This window comes from Notolepis coatsorum, assembly GCF_963971535.1.
Source record: "Notolepis coatsorum genome assembly, chromosome: 5".
Taxonomy (NCBI): Eukaryota; Metazoa; Chordata; class Actinopteri; order Aulopiformes; family Paralepididae; genus Notolepis; species Notolepis coatsorum.
Genome location: NC_140169.1, coordinates 143600706 through 143618641, shown reverse-complemented (window position 1 = coordinate 143618641; position 17936 = coordinate 143600706). Strand labels below are relative to the sequence as shown.

Below are 17936 nucleotides of genomic sequence, written 5' to 3'. Positions count from 1 at the left end.
TGACTCATTCTTTTCCACTTTTCTCTCTCTCTCCCTCTCCCCCTCTCCCTCACTCTCCTCGCTCTGCCTTCATTAATCTTCAACAACAAAAACCAGACTATTTGGGGACAAGGGGAGCCCCACTTTTCATCGCTCACTGCCTTTATATCAGCTTATATGGTGCATCAGACTAGATGTTTATAGCATTTATATAGCATGATCCCTGTGGAATTTCATATTCATCATCAATGTTCATCACCCAATGAAAAATCTTTCCGCTGTCCTCCAGTCTAGAAAATCAGCGTTAATATCAACTAAGCTAATTCTTGCGACGGCAAATTAATACGTAGGTGAATTATATATAACTGGATGTGTTTGTTTAGGTAAGATAAACCCTCGTAAACATCCACGTTTTGCAAAGCTTTACATTGTATCACACGCATAATGTGGGACACGTTCTCACACCCGTACATAGAACATGCTCTCACGCGCAAATCCTCTCCCCTCACGGTAAATTGACTCAATCATCACTCTAGTCTTGACGGGCCGCCAAAACACGGTTCATAAGCCGTGAGTTTGACGTCAAGCTCAGCGCAGTGTTTTAGAACATTAAGATTTAGTGGGAACGGTCTACTGTTTTAACAACTGATCTCCTTTTGTGTCCGAACTTGAGTCATGTAGGGCCTCTGTCGTCATCGCTCACGTACCGTGTTATCCTGCTATTTATGGAAGTGGGAGGAGCACACCTACTGGAGGAGCGCACCTACACACATTCTTGCTCATGTATGGTAACGGCCTCCTAGCTACCGATCAGGTAGTCTATAAATCTAACATGTCTGTCATGTGAAGGGGTTCACATAAGGCTTCTCTGTAGTGTGGAGAAGATGGAGAGAGGGGAGAGAGAGTGTGTGTGTGTGTCAGTGCATGTTTTATGTATGGGTGTGAGAGCCCATCGAGATAATACTTTGCAAACGTGGATTCTTTACGAGGGGTTAGCTTACCTAAACAAACGCATCCCACCATGTAATTCACCCACGTTTTCATTTGACATTATTATCGCTGATGTTCTAGACGGGAGCACCAACAGACTCATTTTCCCATGGCACCTATAGTCTTCTCCCGTACCTCTCCCGGAGTTTATATACTATAATCTTTCGCCACAGAATCGCCATTATCATAAAGATTCAATCACCGGTGCTTTTCGTTGTGTAATCGGAAGTGCCCGGCTTTTGGTGAAAGGCATTTTATGTCTTTGACCAGCTACTGTGTGTGTGTGTGTGTGTGTGTGTGTGTGTGTGTGTAGTAGGGGAGGTGCTTTGGCCAGCTGTGCATGAATCTGTCCAAAAACCTTTTATATTCTCAACGTTTCCTCCGCCGGAGTTTTCAACGTCTTGTTCCCAGGAGCTAAAATGCCATTGAGATTGATGGACTAAGGATGTAGGTTTAGACACTGGTTCTATAGACGCGAAGCACTCCATCATGGGACCAGTGTTCTTCACCTAAAGTTCTGAACTGGAATTCTGGTCCCACTGCCCGTCCCATAGGGATGGATATGGTTAGGATTTCATCCACACACTGATACCCATGCTGCTTATCGATACCGATATTTATCGATACTCTTATTGATACTCCTCTCCATAATCAAAAGACGCGATCATGGGCCTCTGTCTTTTCTAATGTAGGGTGTCCTCTGTCTTTTCTAATGTAGGGTGTCCTCTGTCTTTTCTAATGTAGGGTGTCCTCTGTCTTTTCTAATGTAGGGTGTCCTCTGTCTTTTCTGATGTAGTGTTAGGGTGTTCTGTCTTTTCTAATGTAGTGTGTTAGGGTGTTCTGTCTTTTCTGATGTAGTGTGTGTTTGTGTTTGTTTGTGTTTAGGGTGTTCTGTCTTTTCTAATAGAGTGTGTGTGTTAGTGTGTCCTCTGTCTTTTCTAATGGTGTGTGTTGTGTTAGTGTGTCCTGTCTTTTCTAATGGTGTGTGTCTTGTGTTAGTGTGTCCTCTGTCTTTTCTAATGGTGTGTGTGTCTTTTCTAATGGTGTGTGTCTTGTGTTAGTGTGTCCTCTGTCTTTTCTAATGGTGTGTGTGTCTTTTCTAATGGTGTGTGTGTGTTATGTTATTGTGTCCAAGACAGTGTGTGTTGTGTTAGTGTGTCCTCTGTCTTTTCTCACGGTGTGTGTGTTGTGTTAAGAGTGTTCCTTCCTTTTATAACGGTGTGTGTTTGTGTGTGTATTATTAGGGTGTTCTCTTACCCAGTGTCCTTCCAGTCTCCCCTTGCTGTGACCCCGTCAGAGTTCACGAGACCGCCGGGCCCCCCCTTCCTGACCCGGCTCGGTGCTGTACTTGGTTAGGGTCCCTGGCCCGGTGGCTCGGTGGCCCGGTGATCACTGATGAAACACCTCTTGAACTTGTGTCTATTCCCCGCGGGGCCTGGTGCTATGCCTCTACCTCCCAGGACTAGACATCACCTCTTTGGCCTCCATCTCTCCGCAAGTCTCCCACGTCGCTTGGTGTGTAATAATAATGTTGAGAATCGGCCAGAGAGAGCCAAGCTATCCCACGGTGATCCGGGCTCGCGCTCAGTCGCGGTAGAGATCTGTTTTATCCAACTGTAGAGTCATCTGTCGTGACGATTCATCGCTGGTCTTTTATTAGCTGCTGCTACAGCCTCAGTTCAGTTGGCAGGACTAGCATTAGCTTAGCAGTTGGAGTCCATGGTGAAGTTGTATTATTCCCAGAGTTTTCCCCCCCCCCAATTAAATATTTTAGTTCCCATGTTCTGCAATCTTCTGTAGATGTCCACGATCAGCCATGACCGGAGAGCGCAGGACGCTTAAACATTTTAGGCAACCAACTTGCGCCTAGCCGCGGTGACGCGGCAGTTCGCGCAGCTTTGTCATCAATAGTGGAAGGAAATATTGATAGTTTGTCCAGGAGCTTATGGATATTTCGGCTCTGATCGGTCAGGGAACCGATACCAATTAGTACCGGTTTTCGATACCCATCTCTATTGTCTCATGGTCTGAAAGTTCTGAAATAGGATTCTGGTCCCATGGTCTGAAAGTTCTGAAATAGGATTCTGGTCCCATGGTCTGAAAGTTCTGAAATAGGGTTCTGGCCCCATGGTCTGAAGGTTCTGAAATAGGATTCTGGTCCCATGGTCTGAAAGTTCTGAAATAGGATTCTGGTCCCATGGTCTGAAAGTTCTGAAATAGGATTCTGGTCCCATGGTCTGAAAGTTCTGAAATAGGATTCTGGCCCCATGGTCTCAAAGTTCTGAAATAGGGTTCTGGTCCCATGGTCTGAAAGTTCTGAAATAGGATTCTGGTCCCATGGTCTGAAAGTTCTGAAATAGGATTCTGGTCCCATGGTCTGAAAGTTCTGAAATAGGATTCTGGTCCCATGGTCTCAAAGTTCTGAAATAGGATTCTGGTCCCATGGTCCGCTGGTCGCAGAACGATGTTATTGAGGAAGCTCTGATCGTCCAGGCCTCCTCTCCTGAAGATTTTCTCTTGATTGATTGAAAAGTTTATTAACAGATTGCAGAATGGGTACAGTCTCTCTCTTTGTATGAAAGTATTCTGTACTTCTGTATGACAACTATTAAAGAAACTCTCTCTCTCTCTCTCTCTCTCTCTCTCTCCATTTCTGCTGTCTGTCTGCGCCTATTGCCCTGCTTTCTGCTTCTCCTGGACAGCATGGAAAATATAGAGGACTACATTATATATATAAAAAAAAAATGACCAGAAGAGTTGAATATATTGCACAACACGTCTTTCACATTCCAACAGACTAGTTTAATCCCTTTCATAACTCAGTTAATTGACCTCTCTGTCTCTCTCTCTCTTTTTCTCTGTTTCTCTCTCTACTCTCTCTCCTTCCCCCTCCCCCTCCCCCTCCCCCCAGCCTCTGGCACCAGTCCATGCTGTTGATGGTTTCAGAATGGGTGTTGGGTGTCTATTTCACCGGACAGGTTACCGTGCAGAGGCCTCAACAGCCGTCAACTGGGACTGGTGGAAGTCACGATTCTATTTTATTTAGTCCCCCCCCGTCCCCCCCCCCCCCCTCCAGCAGCAGCAGGTCTGTTTCGGAGAGAGAAGCTCTGCCTGGAGTACTGTGTTGTGTTGTGTTGTGTCCACTTTTGGACACCAAAGTTAACATTTGTTTTTGTTCTGTGTTTCCCCTCTCTTGGCTCTAGGTGACTAAGGATGATTTCAAGACCTTCGACTACATTCTGGGCATGGATGAGAGCAATATGAGGTACAGTTTGACTCCGCCAGAGATACGGCTCTGATCCATTTTACACTGAACGCCTTTTTATTGAACGCGCCCGCTCCGGCACGGTGGCACAGTGGTTAGCACCGCTGCCTCACGGCAAGAAGGTCGAACCCCAGCAGGGGGCCTTTCTGTGTGGAGTTGTTTGCATGTTCTCCCTGTGTTCGTGTGGGTTTCCTCCAGGTACTCTGGTTTCCTCCCACACCACAAAGACATGCATGGTAGGCAGGGACTACAGATGACGAGCTCATTAGCTGATTCTGGCACATTTACATTGATGTGGAAACTGAAGATGTTGATTAATGTGCACCGTCTCTGGGTAAAAAATAAATAAATAACTTGACTTAACTTGTTTCTATAGTTTTCAATGGTCTCCTCCAAACGACACGCCTCGCGTTTTTTAAACCGACGCTTTTTCGGGGGCTCTCGGTTTGCCGCCCTCTTGTCGACGGACCAATCAAATCAACCGAGGGGAGCGATTACAAATGCAAAACAAACCAATCGATAATGGAGGAGAAGCTAACTTTGGCAGTTTCAGACAAACCTTGTTTGTACGAGCAGGTCTCACCACGATCGAGATATGCACAGCAACGCCTGCGTAGGGTTGGGTATTGTTCACATTTGAACCGATACCGATACTCAACTAGGGGTGGGGGAAAAAAATCGATACATAGTAGTATCGCGATACTGTATCGATACAGGGACGGCAAGTATCGATATTTATTTATTCATAAAAAAAATTTTTGTATAAGGAAGTTGCATTGTTCATTTCAATACCTGTAATAGTACAGTAGTCCTCACTCACTCACTCACTCACTCACTCACTCACTCACTCACTCACTCACTCACTCACTCACTCACTCACTCACTCACTCACTCACTCTCACACACCACACACACACCACACACACACACACACACACACACACGTGCATTCAGTTAAGTTGGAATATGACTGTAATACAAACAGTTCAGTTTGTCAGGTACATGCAACACAGATTACAGTGTTTACATCTGTCTGCTTGAGAAAATACCATGTTCTGCAATAAAAATGATTGAAGTGAGATGAACAGACTGAACTTTATTTGATTAGATAAAACATGTTGACAAAGTTTTACTTTGCAGTTGAAAAAATTTAATAAATTAAATTAGATAAAACATTATTATTTTTTTTGCAATACTCTGCGTATCACCATATATTTAATATTGGGATACTATCGTATCGTGATGACGCAAGTATCGCGATAGTATCGTATCGTGAGGTCTCGGGCGATTCCCCAACGGTACCTTTTTTCGGTACTAGTCTCTAAAAATGTAATCTACCAACAAAATCAAAGACGACCTTGATAGATGGGCAAAACTTAAGAACACAGTACAAGCACGGATATCAATAGTTAAGATGGATGTACTACCTAAAATCAACTTCTTCTGTTCAATGCTACCGTTACCCCCTCCAGAGGGTTACTGGAAAAGATTACACTCCTCCACATACAAATTTATTTGGAATAACAAACCACCACGTATAAAAAGATCCACCGCACAGAGAAATAAAGCAGATGGTGGCATGGCATTTCCAGATTTTTTCCTATATTTTAAGGCGTACTCATTAAGTCCATTGACAACATGGTTTGACTCCCAAGCATTAGCATCTTGGAGAAAAATAGAAGAAAACATAGTAGCCCCACATAGACTGAAGGACATAGCATACACTAAACTACCAATCAAGCACTGTGAACGAAAATTTGGCCCCATAATTACTCATGCGATCCGGATATGGCGTGAATCACAAAAAATAAATCCTAACCCACAAGAATGGCACAATCATACTCCCTTATTCAATAACAATGCTCTCTTAAAGGGGCTATGCGTTATAAATGTCATTTTTCAGTCTCTAGCATTGTATTATAGTAATAGGAGTTCGTATCAATGTGTTTTTGGGCCTAAATACTATATTGACGAATTCCTCAGCTACAGCCCATCCCCTATTTGCCTCTAGTAAATCAGGTCATGTTGATTTGACGAGCTGGGCAACGTCACGGGGCGCTGTTTATAGCGCAAGGTGATGTGATTGGCTGTGTGGTTTTACCTAATGCCCGCCTCCATTCTTGGTACCTGGAGCCGATACAACCTGGAAACAGAAATTGCCGTCACTCGCCTCAATTTCACGATGAGCAGCAAACCCCGCAGATGTAATGTTCCTGGTTGCAGAGCTACCGAGAAGTCTTTGCACAGTTTCCCCGTTGATGCCGAACTTCGCCAACAATGGAACAAGTTCCTTTTTGGTGACCCTCCAAGTTCCGTTGCAACGTCTAATACTCGGGTTTGTACTGCACATTTCTCCGCCGACGACGTCACCAATCAAGGTATTTTTGATGCTGGAGTGGTCTCCATGTTGGTGCTAACCAAAAGAGCTGTGCCTTCAATACGCGACCCGACACAAGAAATAGTAAGTAGATATGTCGTGTGAGATATGTTATCATAAATACCATCTAACGTTATAGTAACTGCTGCTCTTTATAAAGTAACGTTATAGAAAACTATTGAAGCAAGCTAGTCATAACTTCTAAATAAAAGAACACAACTAGTGAGAGGTAAACAAGGTAACGTTATATTTAGTGGCTTGTATTATATTGTAATTGATTTACGATTTGGTAACTCTTAGGCCACCACAAGTTCCAGCGGCAATGTACGCCTTTCTCCTGCTTCAAGGGACTTCAGTTGCCAGACAGACAACCCAAAGATTCGTTCTGTTGGTACACAGCTTTCTATGAAAACACTTCGTTCGCATGTCAAGAGTCAAGGTAGGTTTGTAACTCAGTGTGATGTAATGTAATAATGTGTAATAATGTGACCCAGAATTGTTTAGATTGGCCCCCTTCACCCACCGCTTTCACCCAAAGCTGTAAAGGAATGTGGATTGTTTGTATAGTGTCCCCCCCCCCCCCCACCTCCAATGTAAATTACCCAGTATGGTTGTCAATATACAGTATATATACAGTATATACAGTCAAATGTATATACTCCCTTTTCTTGACTCCTTCAGTATCACAAACAGTACTGTATTTGCAAATCAAATTTAGCTCTAGTGTGGTGACCCATGTTGGCGTTACACAGGTCACAATGCTAGCTCTAGTGGTGACCATGTTGTTGTTACACAGGTCACAATGCTAGCTCTAGTGTGGTGACCATGTTGGTGTTACACAGGTCACAATGCTAGCTCTAGTGTGGTGACCATGTTGGTGTTACACAGGTCACAATGCTAGCTCTAGTGTGGTGACCATGTTGCTGTTACACCAGGTCACAATGCTAGCTCTAGTGTGGTGACCATGTTGGTGTTACACAGGTCACAATGCTAGCTCTAGTGTGGTGACCATGTTGCTGTTACACCAGGTCACAATGCTAGCTCTAGTGTGGTGACCATGTTGGTGTTACACCAGGTCACAATGCTAGCTCTAGTGTGGTGACCATGTTGGTGTTACACAGGTCACAATGCTAGCTCTAGTGTGGTGACCATGTTGCTGTTACACCAGGTCACAATGCTAGCTCTAGTGTGGTGACCATGTTGGTGTTACACAGGTCACAATGCTAGCTCTAGTGTGGTGACCATGTTGCTGTTACACCAGGTCACAATGCTAGCTCTAGTGTGGTGACCATGTTGCTGTTACACCAGGTCACAATGCTAGCTCTAGTGTGGTGACCATGTTGGTGTTACACAGGTCACAATGCTAGCTCTAGTGTGGTGACCATGTTGCTGTTACACCAGGTCACAATGCTAGCTCTAGTGTGGTGACCATGTTGGTGTTACACCAGGTCACAATGCTAGCTCTAGTGTGGTGACCATGTTGGTGTTACACAGGTCACAATGCTAGCTCTAGTGTGGTGACCATGTTGCTGTTACACCAGGTCACAATGCTAGCTCTAGTGTGGTGACCATGTTGGTGTTACACAGGTCACAATGCTAGCTCTAGTGTGGTGACCATGTTGCTGTTACACCAGGTCAAAATGCTAGCTCTAGTGTGGTGACCATGTTGGTGTTACACCAGGTCACAATGCTAGCTCTAGTGTGGTGACCATGTTGGTGTTACACAGGTCACAATGCTAGCTCTAGTGTGGTGACCATGTTGCTGTTACACCAGGTCACAATGCTAGCTCTAGTGTGGTGACCATGTTGGTGTTACACAGGTCACAATGCTAGCTCTAGTGTGGTGACCATGTTGCTGTTACACCAGGTCACAATGCTAGCTCTAGTGTGGTGACCATGTTGGTGTTACACCAGGTCACAATGCTAGCTCTAGTGTGGTGACCATGTTGGTGTTACACAGGTCACAATGCTAGCTCTAGTGTGGTGACCATGTTGCTGTTACACCAGGTCACAATGCTAGCTCTAGTGTGGTGACCATGTTGGTGTTACACCAGGTCACAATGCTAGCTCTAGTGTGGTGACCATGTTGGTGTTACACAGGTCACAATGCTAGCTCTAGTGTGGTGACCATGTTGCTGTTACACCAGGTCACAATGCTAGCTCTAGTGTGGTGACCATGTTGGTGTTACACCAGGTCACAATGCTAGCTCTAGTGTGGTGACCATGTTGGTGTTACACAGGTCACAATGCTAGCTCTATTGTGGTGACCATGTTGCTGTTACACCAGGTCACAATGCTAGCTCTAGTGTGGTGACCATGTTGGTGTTACACCAGGTCACAATGCTAGCTCTAGTGTGGTGACCATGTTGGTGTTACACCAGGTCACAATGCTAGCTCTAGTGTGGTGACCATGTTGGTGTTACACAGGTCACAATGCTAGCTCTATTGTGGTGACCATGTTGCTGTTACACCAGGTCACAATGCTAGCTCTAGTGTGGTGACCATGTTGGTGTTACACAGGTCACAATGCTAGCTCTATTGTGGTGACCATGTTGGTGTTACACCAGGTCACAATGCTAGCTCTAGTGTGGTGACCATGTTGGTGTTACACAGGTCACAATGCTAGCTCTAGTGTGGTGACCATGTTGCTGTTACGCCAGAGCAGGTCACAATGTGTGAGTGTGTGAGTGAGTGAGTGAGTGAGTGAGCAAAGTTATCAATAAATCCCTTGTTTGACTAAACTATGTTTTGTAAATAGGTGTTCAGGCGAAAGTCGTGTCGCTCTCGGTGGGGACACAAAATACTGGATACTGGTCTAATCAACAGGGACCATCCACGTCAACACCTGTGAAGGGGTTTAGACCCAGTAAAAGACCACGACTGGAGTCTGATGACGATGGAGTGACCGACAGCTCGATCGATGTTCCAGAGCCGCAGGATTCCACTTTCAACATTGACTCTTTGATTAGCGAGCCCTCGATTCTAGCGTAAGTTAGTTGTTACAAACATCTCCATGGCCCGTAAAAATACAAAAGCTATATAGTTGTGCCGTGTTATTTATTTGTGTTTTTCTCAAGCAGGGAACCGTCAAAACCAATCTATGAGGTCCAGAAATACATCGTTTACGAAGACAGTCTACTGGAATTATTTCAACAGTGTCCGGTGTGCGATGCTCAATGTCATATCACCAAAACTACGCGAGGGACCTTCTTGGCTGTCTCCCAAGTTTGCCCCGGTTGTAAATATAGCCGTAAATGGGCGAGTCAGCCTCTCATCGGCAGCACACCAGCTGGAAATATTCAGCTTTCTGCAGCAGTTTTTTTTACTGGCTCATCTTTCACCCAAATGGAGAAGGTATTTGATTTGATTGATTTGATTGACAAGTCAGATATACATTATGTTTTTGTTTGTGATTCACACGTGCATATTAACAAAGCGTTATTCATTTATTCTTTTAGGTCCTAAATGCGTTACACGTCTCCACAATAAAGTACAGAGCGTTTCGGGTACACGCCAAGAAGTTCTTGGAACCTGCTGTTCTAAGTTTGTGGACCAAGGACCAAGACGTTACCCTCGCCAGATTAAGCGAGAAAGAAAGCGTGATAATCGGCGGTGACATGCGAGCCGATAGTCCAGGTTAGAAAAAGCTCCCCAATGACAAATTCCTACTTTATGAATACATTTTTAATATTGCACTACATTGATTGAAATTGTTATTATTATTTTCAACAGGCCACAGTGCTAAGTACGGAAGTTACTCTGTGATGGAACTCGCCACCAATCATGTCATAGACGTCCAACTAATTCAGGTAATTAACAAGTCTGAAGAGACACTGCACCCTTCATTGTGCTCAAACGAACACAAAGCTCTCGGTCTTGAATCTTGAATCGCTGTAGGTGTGAAGTGGTCTGGCTGGCTGTGTGTGTGAGCGGGGTGTGAAGTGGTCTGGCTGGCTGTGTGTGTGAGCGGGGGTTAGGAAATGTTAATTGTGGAATTTTGAAAAGGCTATTCCCTTCCTTGTTCCAGAGCAATGAGGTGGGAGGCAGCTACCATATGGAACTGGAGGGCTTGAGGAGAAGCCTCGCTCTTCTGGACGCCAAATCCGTGACCTTGGACTGTATTGTCACAGACCGTCACCCGCAGATCCAAAAGTACCTGAGAGATCACGACATCAAACACTTCTACGATGTGTGGCACGTGGCCAAAGGTATGTCGAAACGCATCCCACATTCAATTCCACCCCTCCTACCAACCCCCCCCCCCCCCCCCACCCACCCAACCAGTACTGTAATTGCAAATCTGGTATGTCAAAAAATGTAGATGTAGCAGTACTGTCTATCTGTATGTCATGTATGTCATACGACTGTTATGTAATGTTATGTTATGTTATGTAATTCAAGGTCTGTCTAAGAAGCTTGACAAAATTGCACAGGCGAAAGACTGCAAGGTCATAAAAAAGTGGCGCCTGCACATTTCAAACCACCTCTACTGGACAGCTGCCACGTCGAAGTCTGCCGATGAGAGGGTTGCTAGGTGGAAGTCATGTCTCAATCACATGATGAATGTACATGAACACGACGAAGAACCACTCTATCCGCGTTGTCTTCATGCTGACCGTGTATCAAGAGATAGTAGCAAGTGGGTTAAACCTGGTATGTCTGTCTGTCTTTCATCATGAATATATACTCAAAATATTTATTTATGTCCTCATTCTAGATTGGTGTGATTTTCAAATGTATACTTGCTTGAATAATTCTAATCTACTGTAATATACTCTAATGAAATATCTGAATGCAATTTCTTTTTTACTTTAGACTCAAAACCGGCCCACCAGCTCGAGAAGGTTTTGCTAAACACAAGGATCATCAAAGATGTCGCCAAATTGAGTCCACACCATCAAACGTCTTCATTGGAGTCCTATCACAGTGTGATTTTACGTTTTGCCCCAAAAAACGTGGTTTTTTCGTACATAGGAATGCTTTGCAGGTATTTTATATTGTGTACAAATGACTAATTATGGACTCCTGATTTGTCAAATAACTCATTATGTTGCATTAGATAACCTCAGATCAACTACAAATATATTGCTTGTGCTTATTGAAATTTTCCTTTCAGACTATACCTAGCTGCCATGCATTTCAATGAAAACTCAAATCGCCAGCAAGCCATAAACGCTTCTGGAGAGCCGGCGTACAAGATGAGTTTTCCAAAGGCCAAAAAAGGTGGACACACAATAAAACCAAGGAAAATCCCAGCGACATTCAGTAAGTAAAAATATCAACATTTATTATTGCACACACATGACCTATATAAATAGAAAAATATTTCCACTTACAGTGGAATACAATAAATTGAATAAATAATAACCTTTTTAACATGACAAAACAAATAACAATTTCTCATTTACAGACTATGTCAACCAGCTGATGGCGCTCCTGTTTGACTCCGTCGTTCGTGACCCCCAACAATATATCCAGGTGGTAGAGGCGATTGCCATCCCAGAACCTTTGTGCGCACAGTTCGACAGGCCTTCCATGGAAGAAGCGGTAGCCGGCTATGTGTCACGATTCAATCCTGTACCGGTCTGAAGCCAGTATAGACACCATCAACATCCGGAAATTCTGTGCGGATTCGAACCACGACACAGGATGGGATTACTACCCTCACTCTGCGGCCTAAGTAGCCGAAGCACCACGCGACAAAGCATCTGTACGCGATATATCTGAAACGGCTGAAGAAAATCAAGTATTATATTTATGCACAAATAAAATAAAAAAAAAAGCTGGGAAATAACCATTTGTCATGTCATGTCATTGGACAGTAGCAAGCATTGATTATATGTGATGTGCAATAAGGATTAGATTGTGTTTGCAAGAAAGATTAGTATAGTCTGAGAGATGCAAGATGGAGAAACACCTGTAAAAAAATATATAAATCTGTAATAAATATTATTTACTTATTGATTCCGCTTTCTGGTATCCGGCCAAAATCTGCCTTGTAGATATTAGTTGCCATTTGGATGGTATAGGGGTTGAAGCACACTGGATCCAATCCCGGATGATCAACCATGCACAGTAGTCCAGTTGGTTCCTGGTTAATTCGACGTCTGACCTATATATATAGAAAATTAAATCGTTAGCCATATGCATGGTTTTCAGTGCTACCAAGATGCAAGTTTGTGTTACTACTTTACCTGTGGAACTTCCATGCAGCATACATTCTCAGTCTCTGTTGGCATCCGTTCACAATTTCCGCACGTGCACCTAGTAGATTTGAGGGTGAATGAAATTATCAATCAATGGAGGCCAGAGAAAGACTTTCGTCTTGTTTACATCAGGGTCCCCCAATTTCAATCGTCAAGTACAGTTAGTGTCAGTCAGTACAATCAGTCACACTGTTCACAGAAGCAACAGTCAATCATCTTTATCTTTCAGTCACACTGTTCACAGAAGCAACAGTCAGTCATCTTTATCTTTCAGTCACACTGTTCACAGAAGCAACAGTCAATCATCTTTATCTTTCAGTCACACTGTTCACAGAAGCAACAGTCAATCATCTTTATCTTTCAGTCACACTGTTCACAGAAGCAACAGTCAGTCATCTTTATCTTTCAGTCACACTGTTCACAGAAGCAACAGTCAATCATCTTTATCTTTCAGTCACACTGTTCACAGAAGCAACAGTCAGTCATCTTTATCTTTCAGTCACACTGTTCACAGAAGCAACAGTCAATCATCTTTATCTTTCAGTCACACTGTTCACAGAAGCAACAGTCTCCGAGCAGAGACTCTCATCGGGACAGAGTGTGTGTTTTCGACGGGCCGCGCGCGACAGAAGTACACAACTATTATATAACAGTAAGTAACTAATAGTGCAATTAATCAACTTACCAATCGGAAACGATGTAACGTAAGCCTCGATCGCTGTTGTTTGGGGGTTAGTGTCAGTACAATCTAACGTTAGTGAGTGTGTGTTTTCGACGGGCCGCGCGCGACAGAAGTACACAACTATTATATAACAGTAAGTAACTAATAGTGCAATTAATCAACTTACCAATCGGAAACGATGTAACGTAAGCCTCGATCGCTGTTGTTTGGGGGTTAGTGTCAGTACAATCTAACGTTAGTGAGTGTGTGTTTTCGACGGGCCGCGTGCGACAGAAGTACACAACTATTATATAACAGTAAGTAACTAATAGTGCAATTAATCAACTTACCAATCGGAAACGATGTAATGTAAGCCTCGCTGTAGCAAATCGCCTTCTTCTTCTTCTTCGGGATCAAACTGTGGGTCGCTCTCTGGATCCCAAACATAATGTACAGCCATGTTGTATTAGTTAGTAAAATCGGTATATGTTTTTGCGTGTCGAAATAAAAACCTGAAACCTAAGACCTCAGACCTCTACCTGGATGGAATGACGGGGAGATGGGCGGAGCTATTTGGTGGGTGGCTGTCACTCAAAGTGTGGGTGGAGCCAAGCCAAATAATAGCCTGATTTCATGAGGCTGAAAAATGCTGGTTTTGAGTACAAGATTAGAAATATAAAACAATGATTATTTTTGGAATAAAAATTACACATGTGTTACATAGACTCACAGGAAGTGTGTAAAGTTGCCCAAATAGTGCTAGGAATAGCACTGCATGACACCTTTAATTGGAAAACGACCTATAAGATTCCCTATATGGGAAGAGCAAGGCATACACTCATTAGGGGATGTTTTTAACAAACAGGGTTTTTGTAGTGATAAAGAAATACGCAAAAAATTTAATCTCACCAAGTCCACATGGCTTTTTCACAAACAGTTAGAGCTATGTTTGAAGTCTCACGGTGTTCCATTAGACAGACCAATTGAACACCACAGATACCACAAATTCTTCTACTCAAGAGACATCGAGAGGTTTTGTTTCAGAATTTTATCATCAATTACTAACGTCCTCGTATGAAACCCTCCAACTTGACTCTGTCTGGAGGAGGGATATACCAGACCTGGAAAATGACTTTGATTGGCAAGGAGCCTGGGCAAATGTCCGACTTACATCAAGGAACCCGGATCATCAACAAATCAATCTTAACTATATTCACAGGACATACTTGACTCCTATAAGACTGTGCCGAATGGGGCTCAAACAAGATTCCAAATGCACCCAATGTACAAATGGGGACGAAGGGACATTTATGCACATGTATTGGGACTGCTCACCAGTTAAGGCATTCTGGAAAGATGTGACCCAACAAATATCAAAACTTGTATCTTGGAATATACCTGTACACCCCTCGGTATTGCTGTTGAATGATGTTTTTGAGTTTGCAGTGAATCCACAGCTAAAGAGATTGGTTTTATCGGGTATCACAGTAGCCAAAAAGCTGATCGCATCACGCTGGTTTCAACCGGAAAAAATGTGCCGTAAAGTTTGGTTTCTTACATATCTCGATGTAATTTACCATGAAATATCTACAGCAAGAATTCTGGGTCTCAATGAATCCAAAATGTCAATGTGGTTAGAAGTGGTGGAGAGAATAAAAGCTAGCTTATAATGGTAGTGTCTGGTTAGGTGCGAGGGATAGTGGAGGTACTTCTCAAGGTGGGGTCCGGGAGGGGGGGGTTCGAGCTGAGCATATGTATGTAGGTTTTTTTTTTAGATAACAGGTATTATGGGTATATCTTATATAAAACAACTAACCAAAAGGTGATCACATTGGATGTGCCCTGACAATTAATGCTTGTATATCTTATCGTGTGTTGTCATGTTTGTTTATATGTTTGTTTAAAAAAGAATAAAAAAATAAAATACAAAAAAAAAAAAAAAAATGTAATCTACCTACCTCAGTTGTAAAAAATGTGTCCAAACTTCAAATGATTTATCATCATTATTATTTATTTAGAACAATTTGTTAACACATTGGTGACCACGGTTTGCAGTGTAATATGGTTCTGGACGACCAGGGTTTGTCAACAAACCGATGTACTTTCTAACAGCTATATATATACTTTATAGTATTGCTATCTGTCCATTCTCATTGTCACTTGAGTGCATAAACCGTGCCTTCATAATGGCTTAAAGAAAATAAAAATCCATCGGTTGGTTGTCATTTTATAGCGTCGTGAATATAAGCTTTATCGCAGTTTTCGTCTTGTCTTTTGTCTGGGGAGCTAGATAATAGGCTAAAGGCTAGTCACGTTATATCAAACGCCATTTCTGTTGTATATATTCGAATGAAATAAAACAAACTGCTTAGCATCCGGACTATTACAGAGCATCTATGGATGAAATGGGGGCGGCGGGGGACGCCGACCAGTATTATTGATTAGCAATACAGTGTGCGTTCAAGTAGCCACATTCACTGATCGATCGCTTGCGTGTTACAACAATGTCCAATCCGGCTGTAATTTGGGTGAATAGTATCCTACCGTCAGGCCATGTGATCGCCGGCAGCATTTCCCCATTATTCATCGGCATCTGGTAGATCGATATGTCCATTGGCTGATCATAAATCCCATTATTCCAGGCTGAAATCTGCGTTCCGTAACGTGATCAAAGATGGAGGATGTTCGGCTGGGATCCAGGCTCATATGAAACGCCCTAGACAGTAAAAAAAAAAATTTCCATTCGGCCTCAATGATACTGCAGTGGAGCGATGGCGTCCCTAAGAGGATCTGGCCGGTATTGCATGTCGCCGATTTAAATCTGGTAGGTAAATCTGCAGAGTCGATCCGGGATCTTGATCCGTTTATTAATATGGAATAAAACAATAACAACTTGCCACAAGTTAACTCGTGGCTCTGGTCCTCAACGGGTGGAATCGAAACACGAGTTAACTCGTGGACGGTCCTTAATGTGTTAATATACCGGTATATAATATATATATATATACACACACACATCTTTAAATAAAAAATAATGTTTTACAAAATAACAAGTATAACACGATTAAACAAACCACTCTAGCAGCAATGAACTATTGTGCTGAACTAAAAGGTACACATCTATATATTTTAATAAATATACCTGAAGATGTCGATGCCTCAGTGTCGTCAACGGAGGGCTCTTCAGTGCTGGCTGCAGGCTTGCTACGTGTAGCTGCTGGGGGCTGCTGCTGGGTGCTGCTGCTGGGGGCTGCTGCTGCTGGGGGCTGCTGCTGGGGGCTGCTGCTGCTGGGGGCTGCTGCTGGGGGCTGCTGCTGCTGGGGGCTGCTGCTGCTGCTGCTGGGGGCTGCTGCTGGGGGCTGCTGCTGCTGGGGGCTGCTGCTGCTGCTGCTGGGGGCTGCTGCTGGGGGCTGCTGCTGCTGGAGGCTGCTGCTGGGGGCTGCTGCTGGGGGCTGCTGCTGCTGGGGGCTGCTGCTGGAGGCTGCTGCTGGAGGCTGCTGCTGGGGGCTGCTGCTGGAGGCTGCTGCTGCTGCTGCTGCTGGGGGCTGCTGCTGGAGGCTGCTGCTGGAGGCTGCTGCTGCTGGGGGCTGCTTCTGGGGGCTGCTGCTGCTGCTGCTGGGGGCTGCTGCTGGGGGCTGCTGCTGCTGGGGGCTGCTGCTGGAGGCTGCTGCTGCTGGGGGCTGCTGCTGGGGGCTGCTGCTGCTGCTGCTGCTGGGGGCTGCTGCTGGGGGCTGCTGCTGCTGGGGGCTGCTGCTGGAGGCTGCTGCTGGGGGCTGCTGCTGCTGCTGCTGCTGGGGGCTGCTGCTGGGGGCTGCTGCTGCTGGGGGCTGCTGCTGGAGGCTGCTGCTGCTGGGGGCTGCTGCTGGGGGCTGCTGCTGCTGCTGCTGCTGGGGGCTGCTGCTGGGGGCTGCTGCTGCTGGGGGCTGCTGCTGGGGGCTGCTGCTGCTGGGGGCTGCTGCTGGGGGCTGCTGCTGCTGCTGCTGCTGGGGGCTGCTGCTGGGGGCTGCTGCTGGGGGCTGCTGCTGGGGGCTTGCATCTTTTCGCATCAAAAACGCTGCACTCCTAAGCTTTAAAAAAATATGCTGTGCTTGACCAGGTGTCTGCGGCACACACTTCATAGGTTTCGTTTCGCGGTAAACTAAACATTGACGTCACCGCGGACGTGATTCGGTCGATAACCTTAAAAATACCGCATTCGGTGCCCATCCCTAACGCCTGGAGGGCTGTGAGTAGTAATGTATGTGACTTATGTAACGTTAGCTGAGGTAGCAACGGTAATCAGTGGTGTCGCTCCCTGTGCGTCCTGTCTGTGCACCTCGGATTCTCTATGTTCACCGCTGCGCCTCGCGTTTTGAGTGCCAGAAAAAGGCCTCCAATGTGATCATAGCCTAAGGAGTGAGTGAGTGAGTGAGTGAGTGAGTGAGTGAGTGACTGGGATGGGTGAGTGAGTGGGATGGG

The 17936-nt window shown here is 44.7% G+C and overlaps 1 protein-coding gene and 3 long non-coding RNA genes across 5 annotated transcripts in view; 3 read left to right on the top strand and 1 right to left on the bottom strand.

Annotated features, from left to right (window-relative positions):
* acp1 (acid phosphatase 1) overlaps window positions 1-17936 on the top strand; it is a 67421-nt gene that overhangs the window by 9805 nt on the left and 39680 nt on the right. For both annotated transcript variants that reach the window (XM_084315431.1, XM_084315430.1), the window contains exon 4: window positions 4173-4234. In XM_084315431.1, the coding sequence (XP_084171557.1) occupies window positions 4173-4234 (62 nt within the window). The remainder of the gene's footprint in view (window positions 1-4172; window positions 4235-17936) is intronic.
* Window positions 6935-10709, top strand: LOC311229346. Its single transcript, XR_014619747.1, has 6 exons — window positions 6935-7050; window positions 9370-9598; window positions 9692-9965; window positions 10070-10247; window positions 10344-10420; window positions 10639-10709. It is a non-coding gene; the product is annotated as an uncharacterized lncRNA (long non-coding RNA).
* Window positions 11479-12160, top strand: LOC311229347. The gene is made up of 3 exons (XR_014619748.1): window positions 11479-11598; window positions 11728-11876; window positions 12022-12160. It is a non-coding gene; the product is annotated as an uncharacterized lncRNA (long non-coding RNA).
* Window positions 11873-12709, bottom strand: LOC311229348. The gene is made up of 2 exons (XR_014619749.1): window positions 12569-12709; window positions 11873-12343 (listed from the first exon to the last, which is right to left on the bottom strand). It is a non-coding gene; the product is annotated as an uncharacterized lncRNA (long non-coding RNA).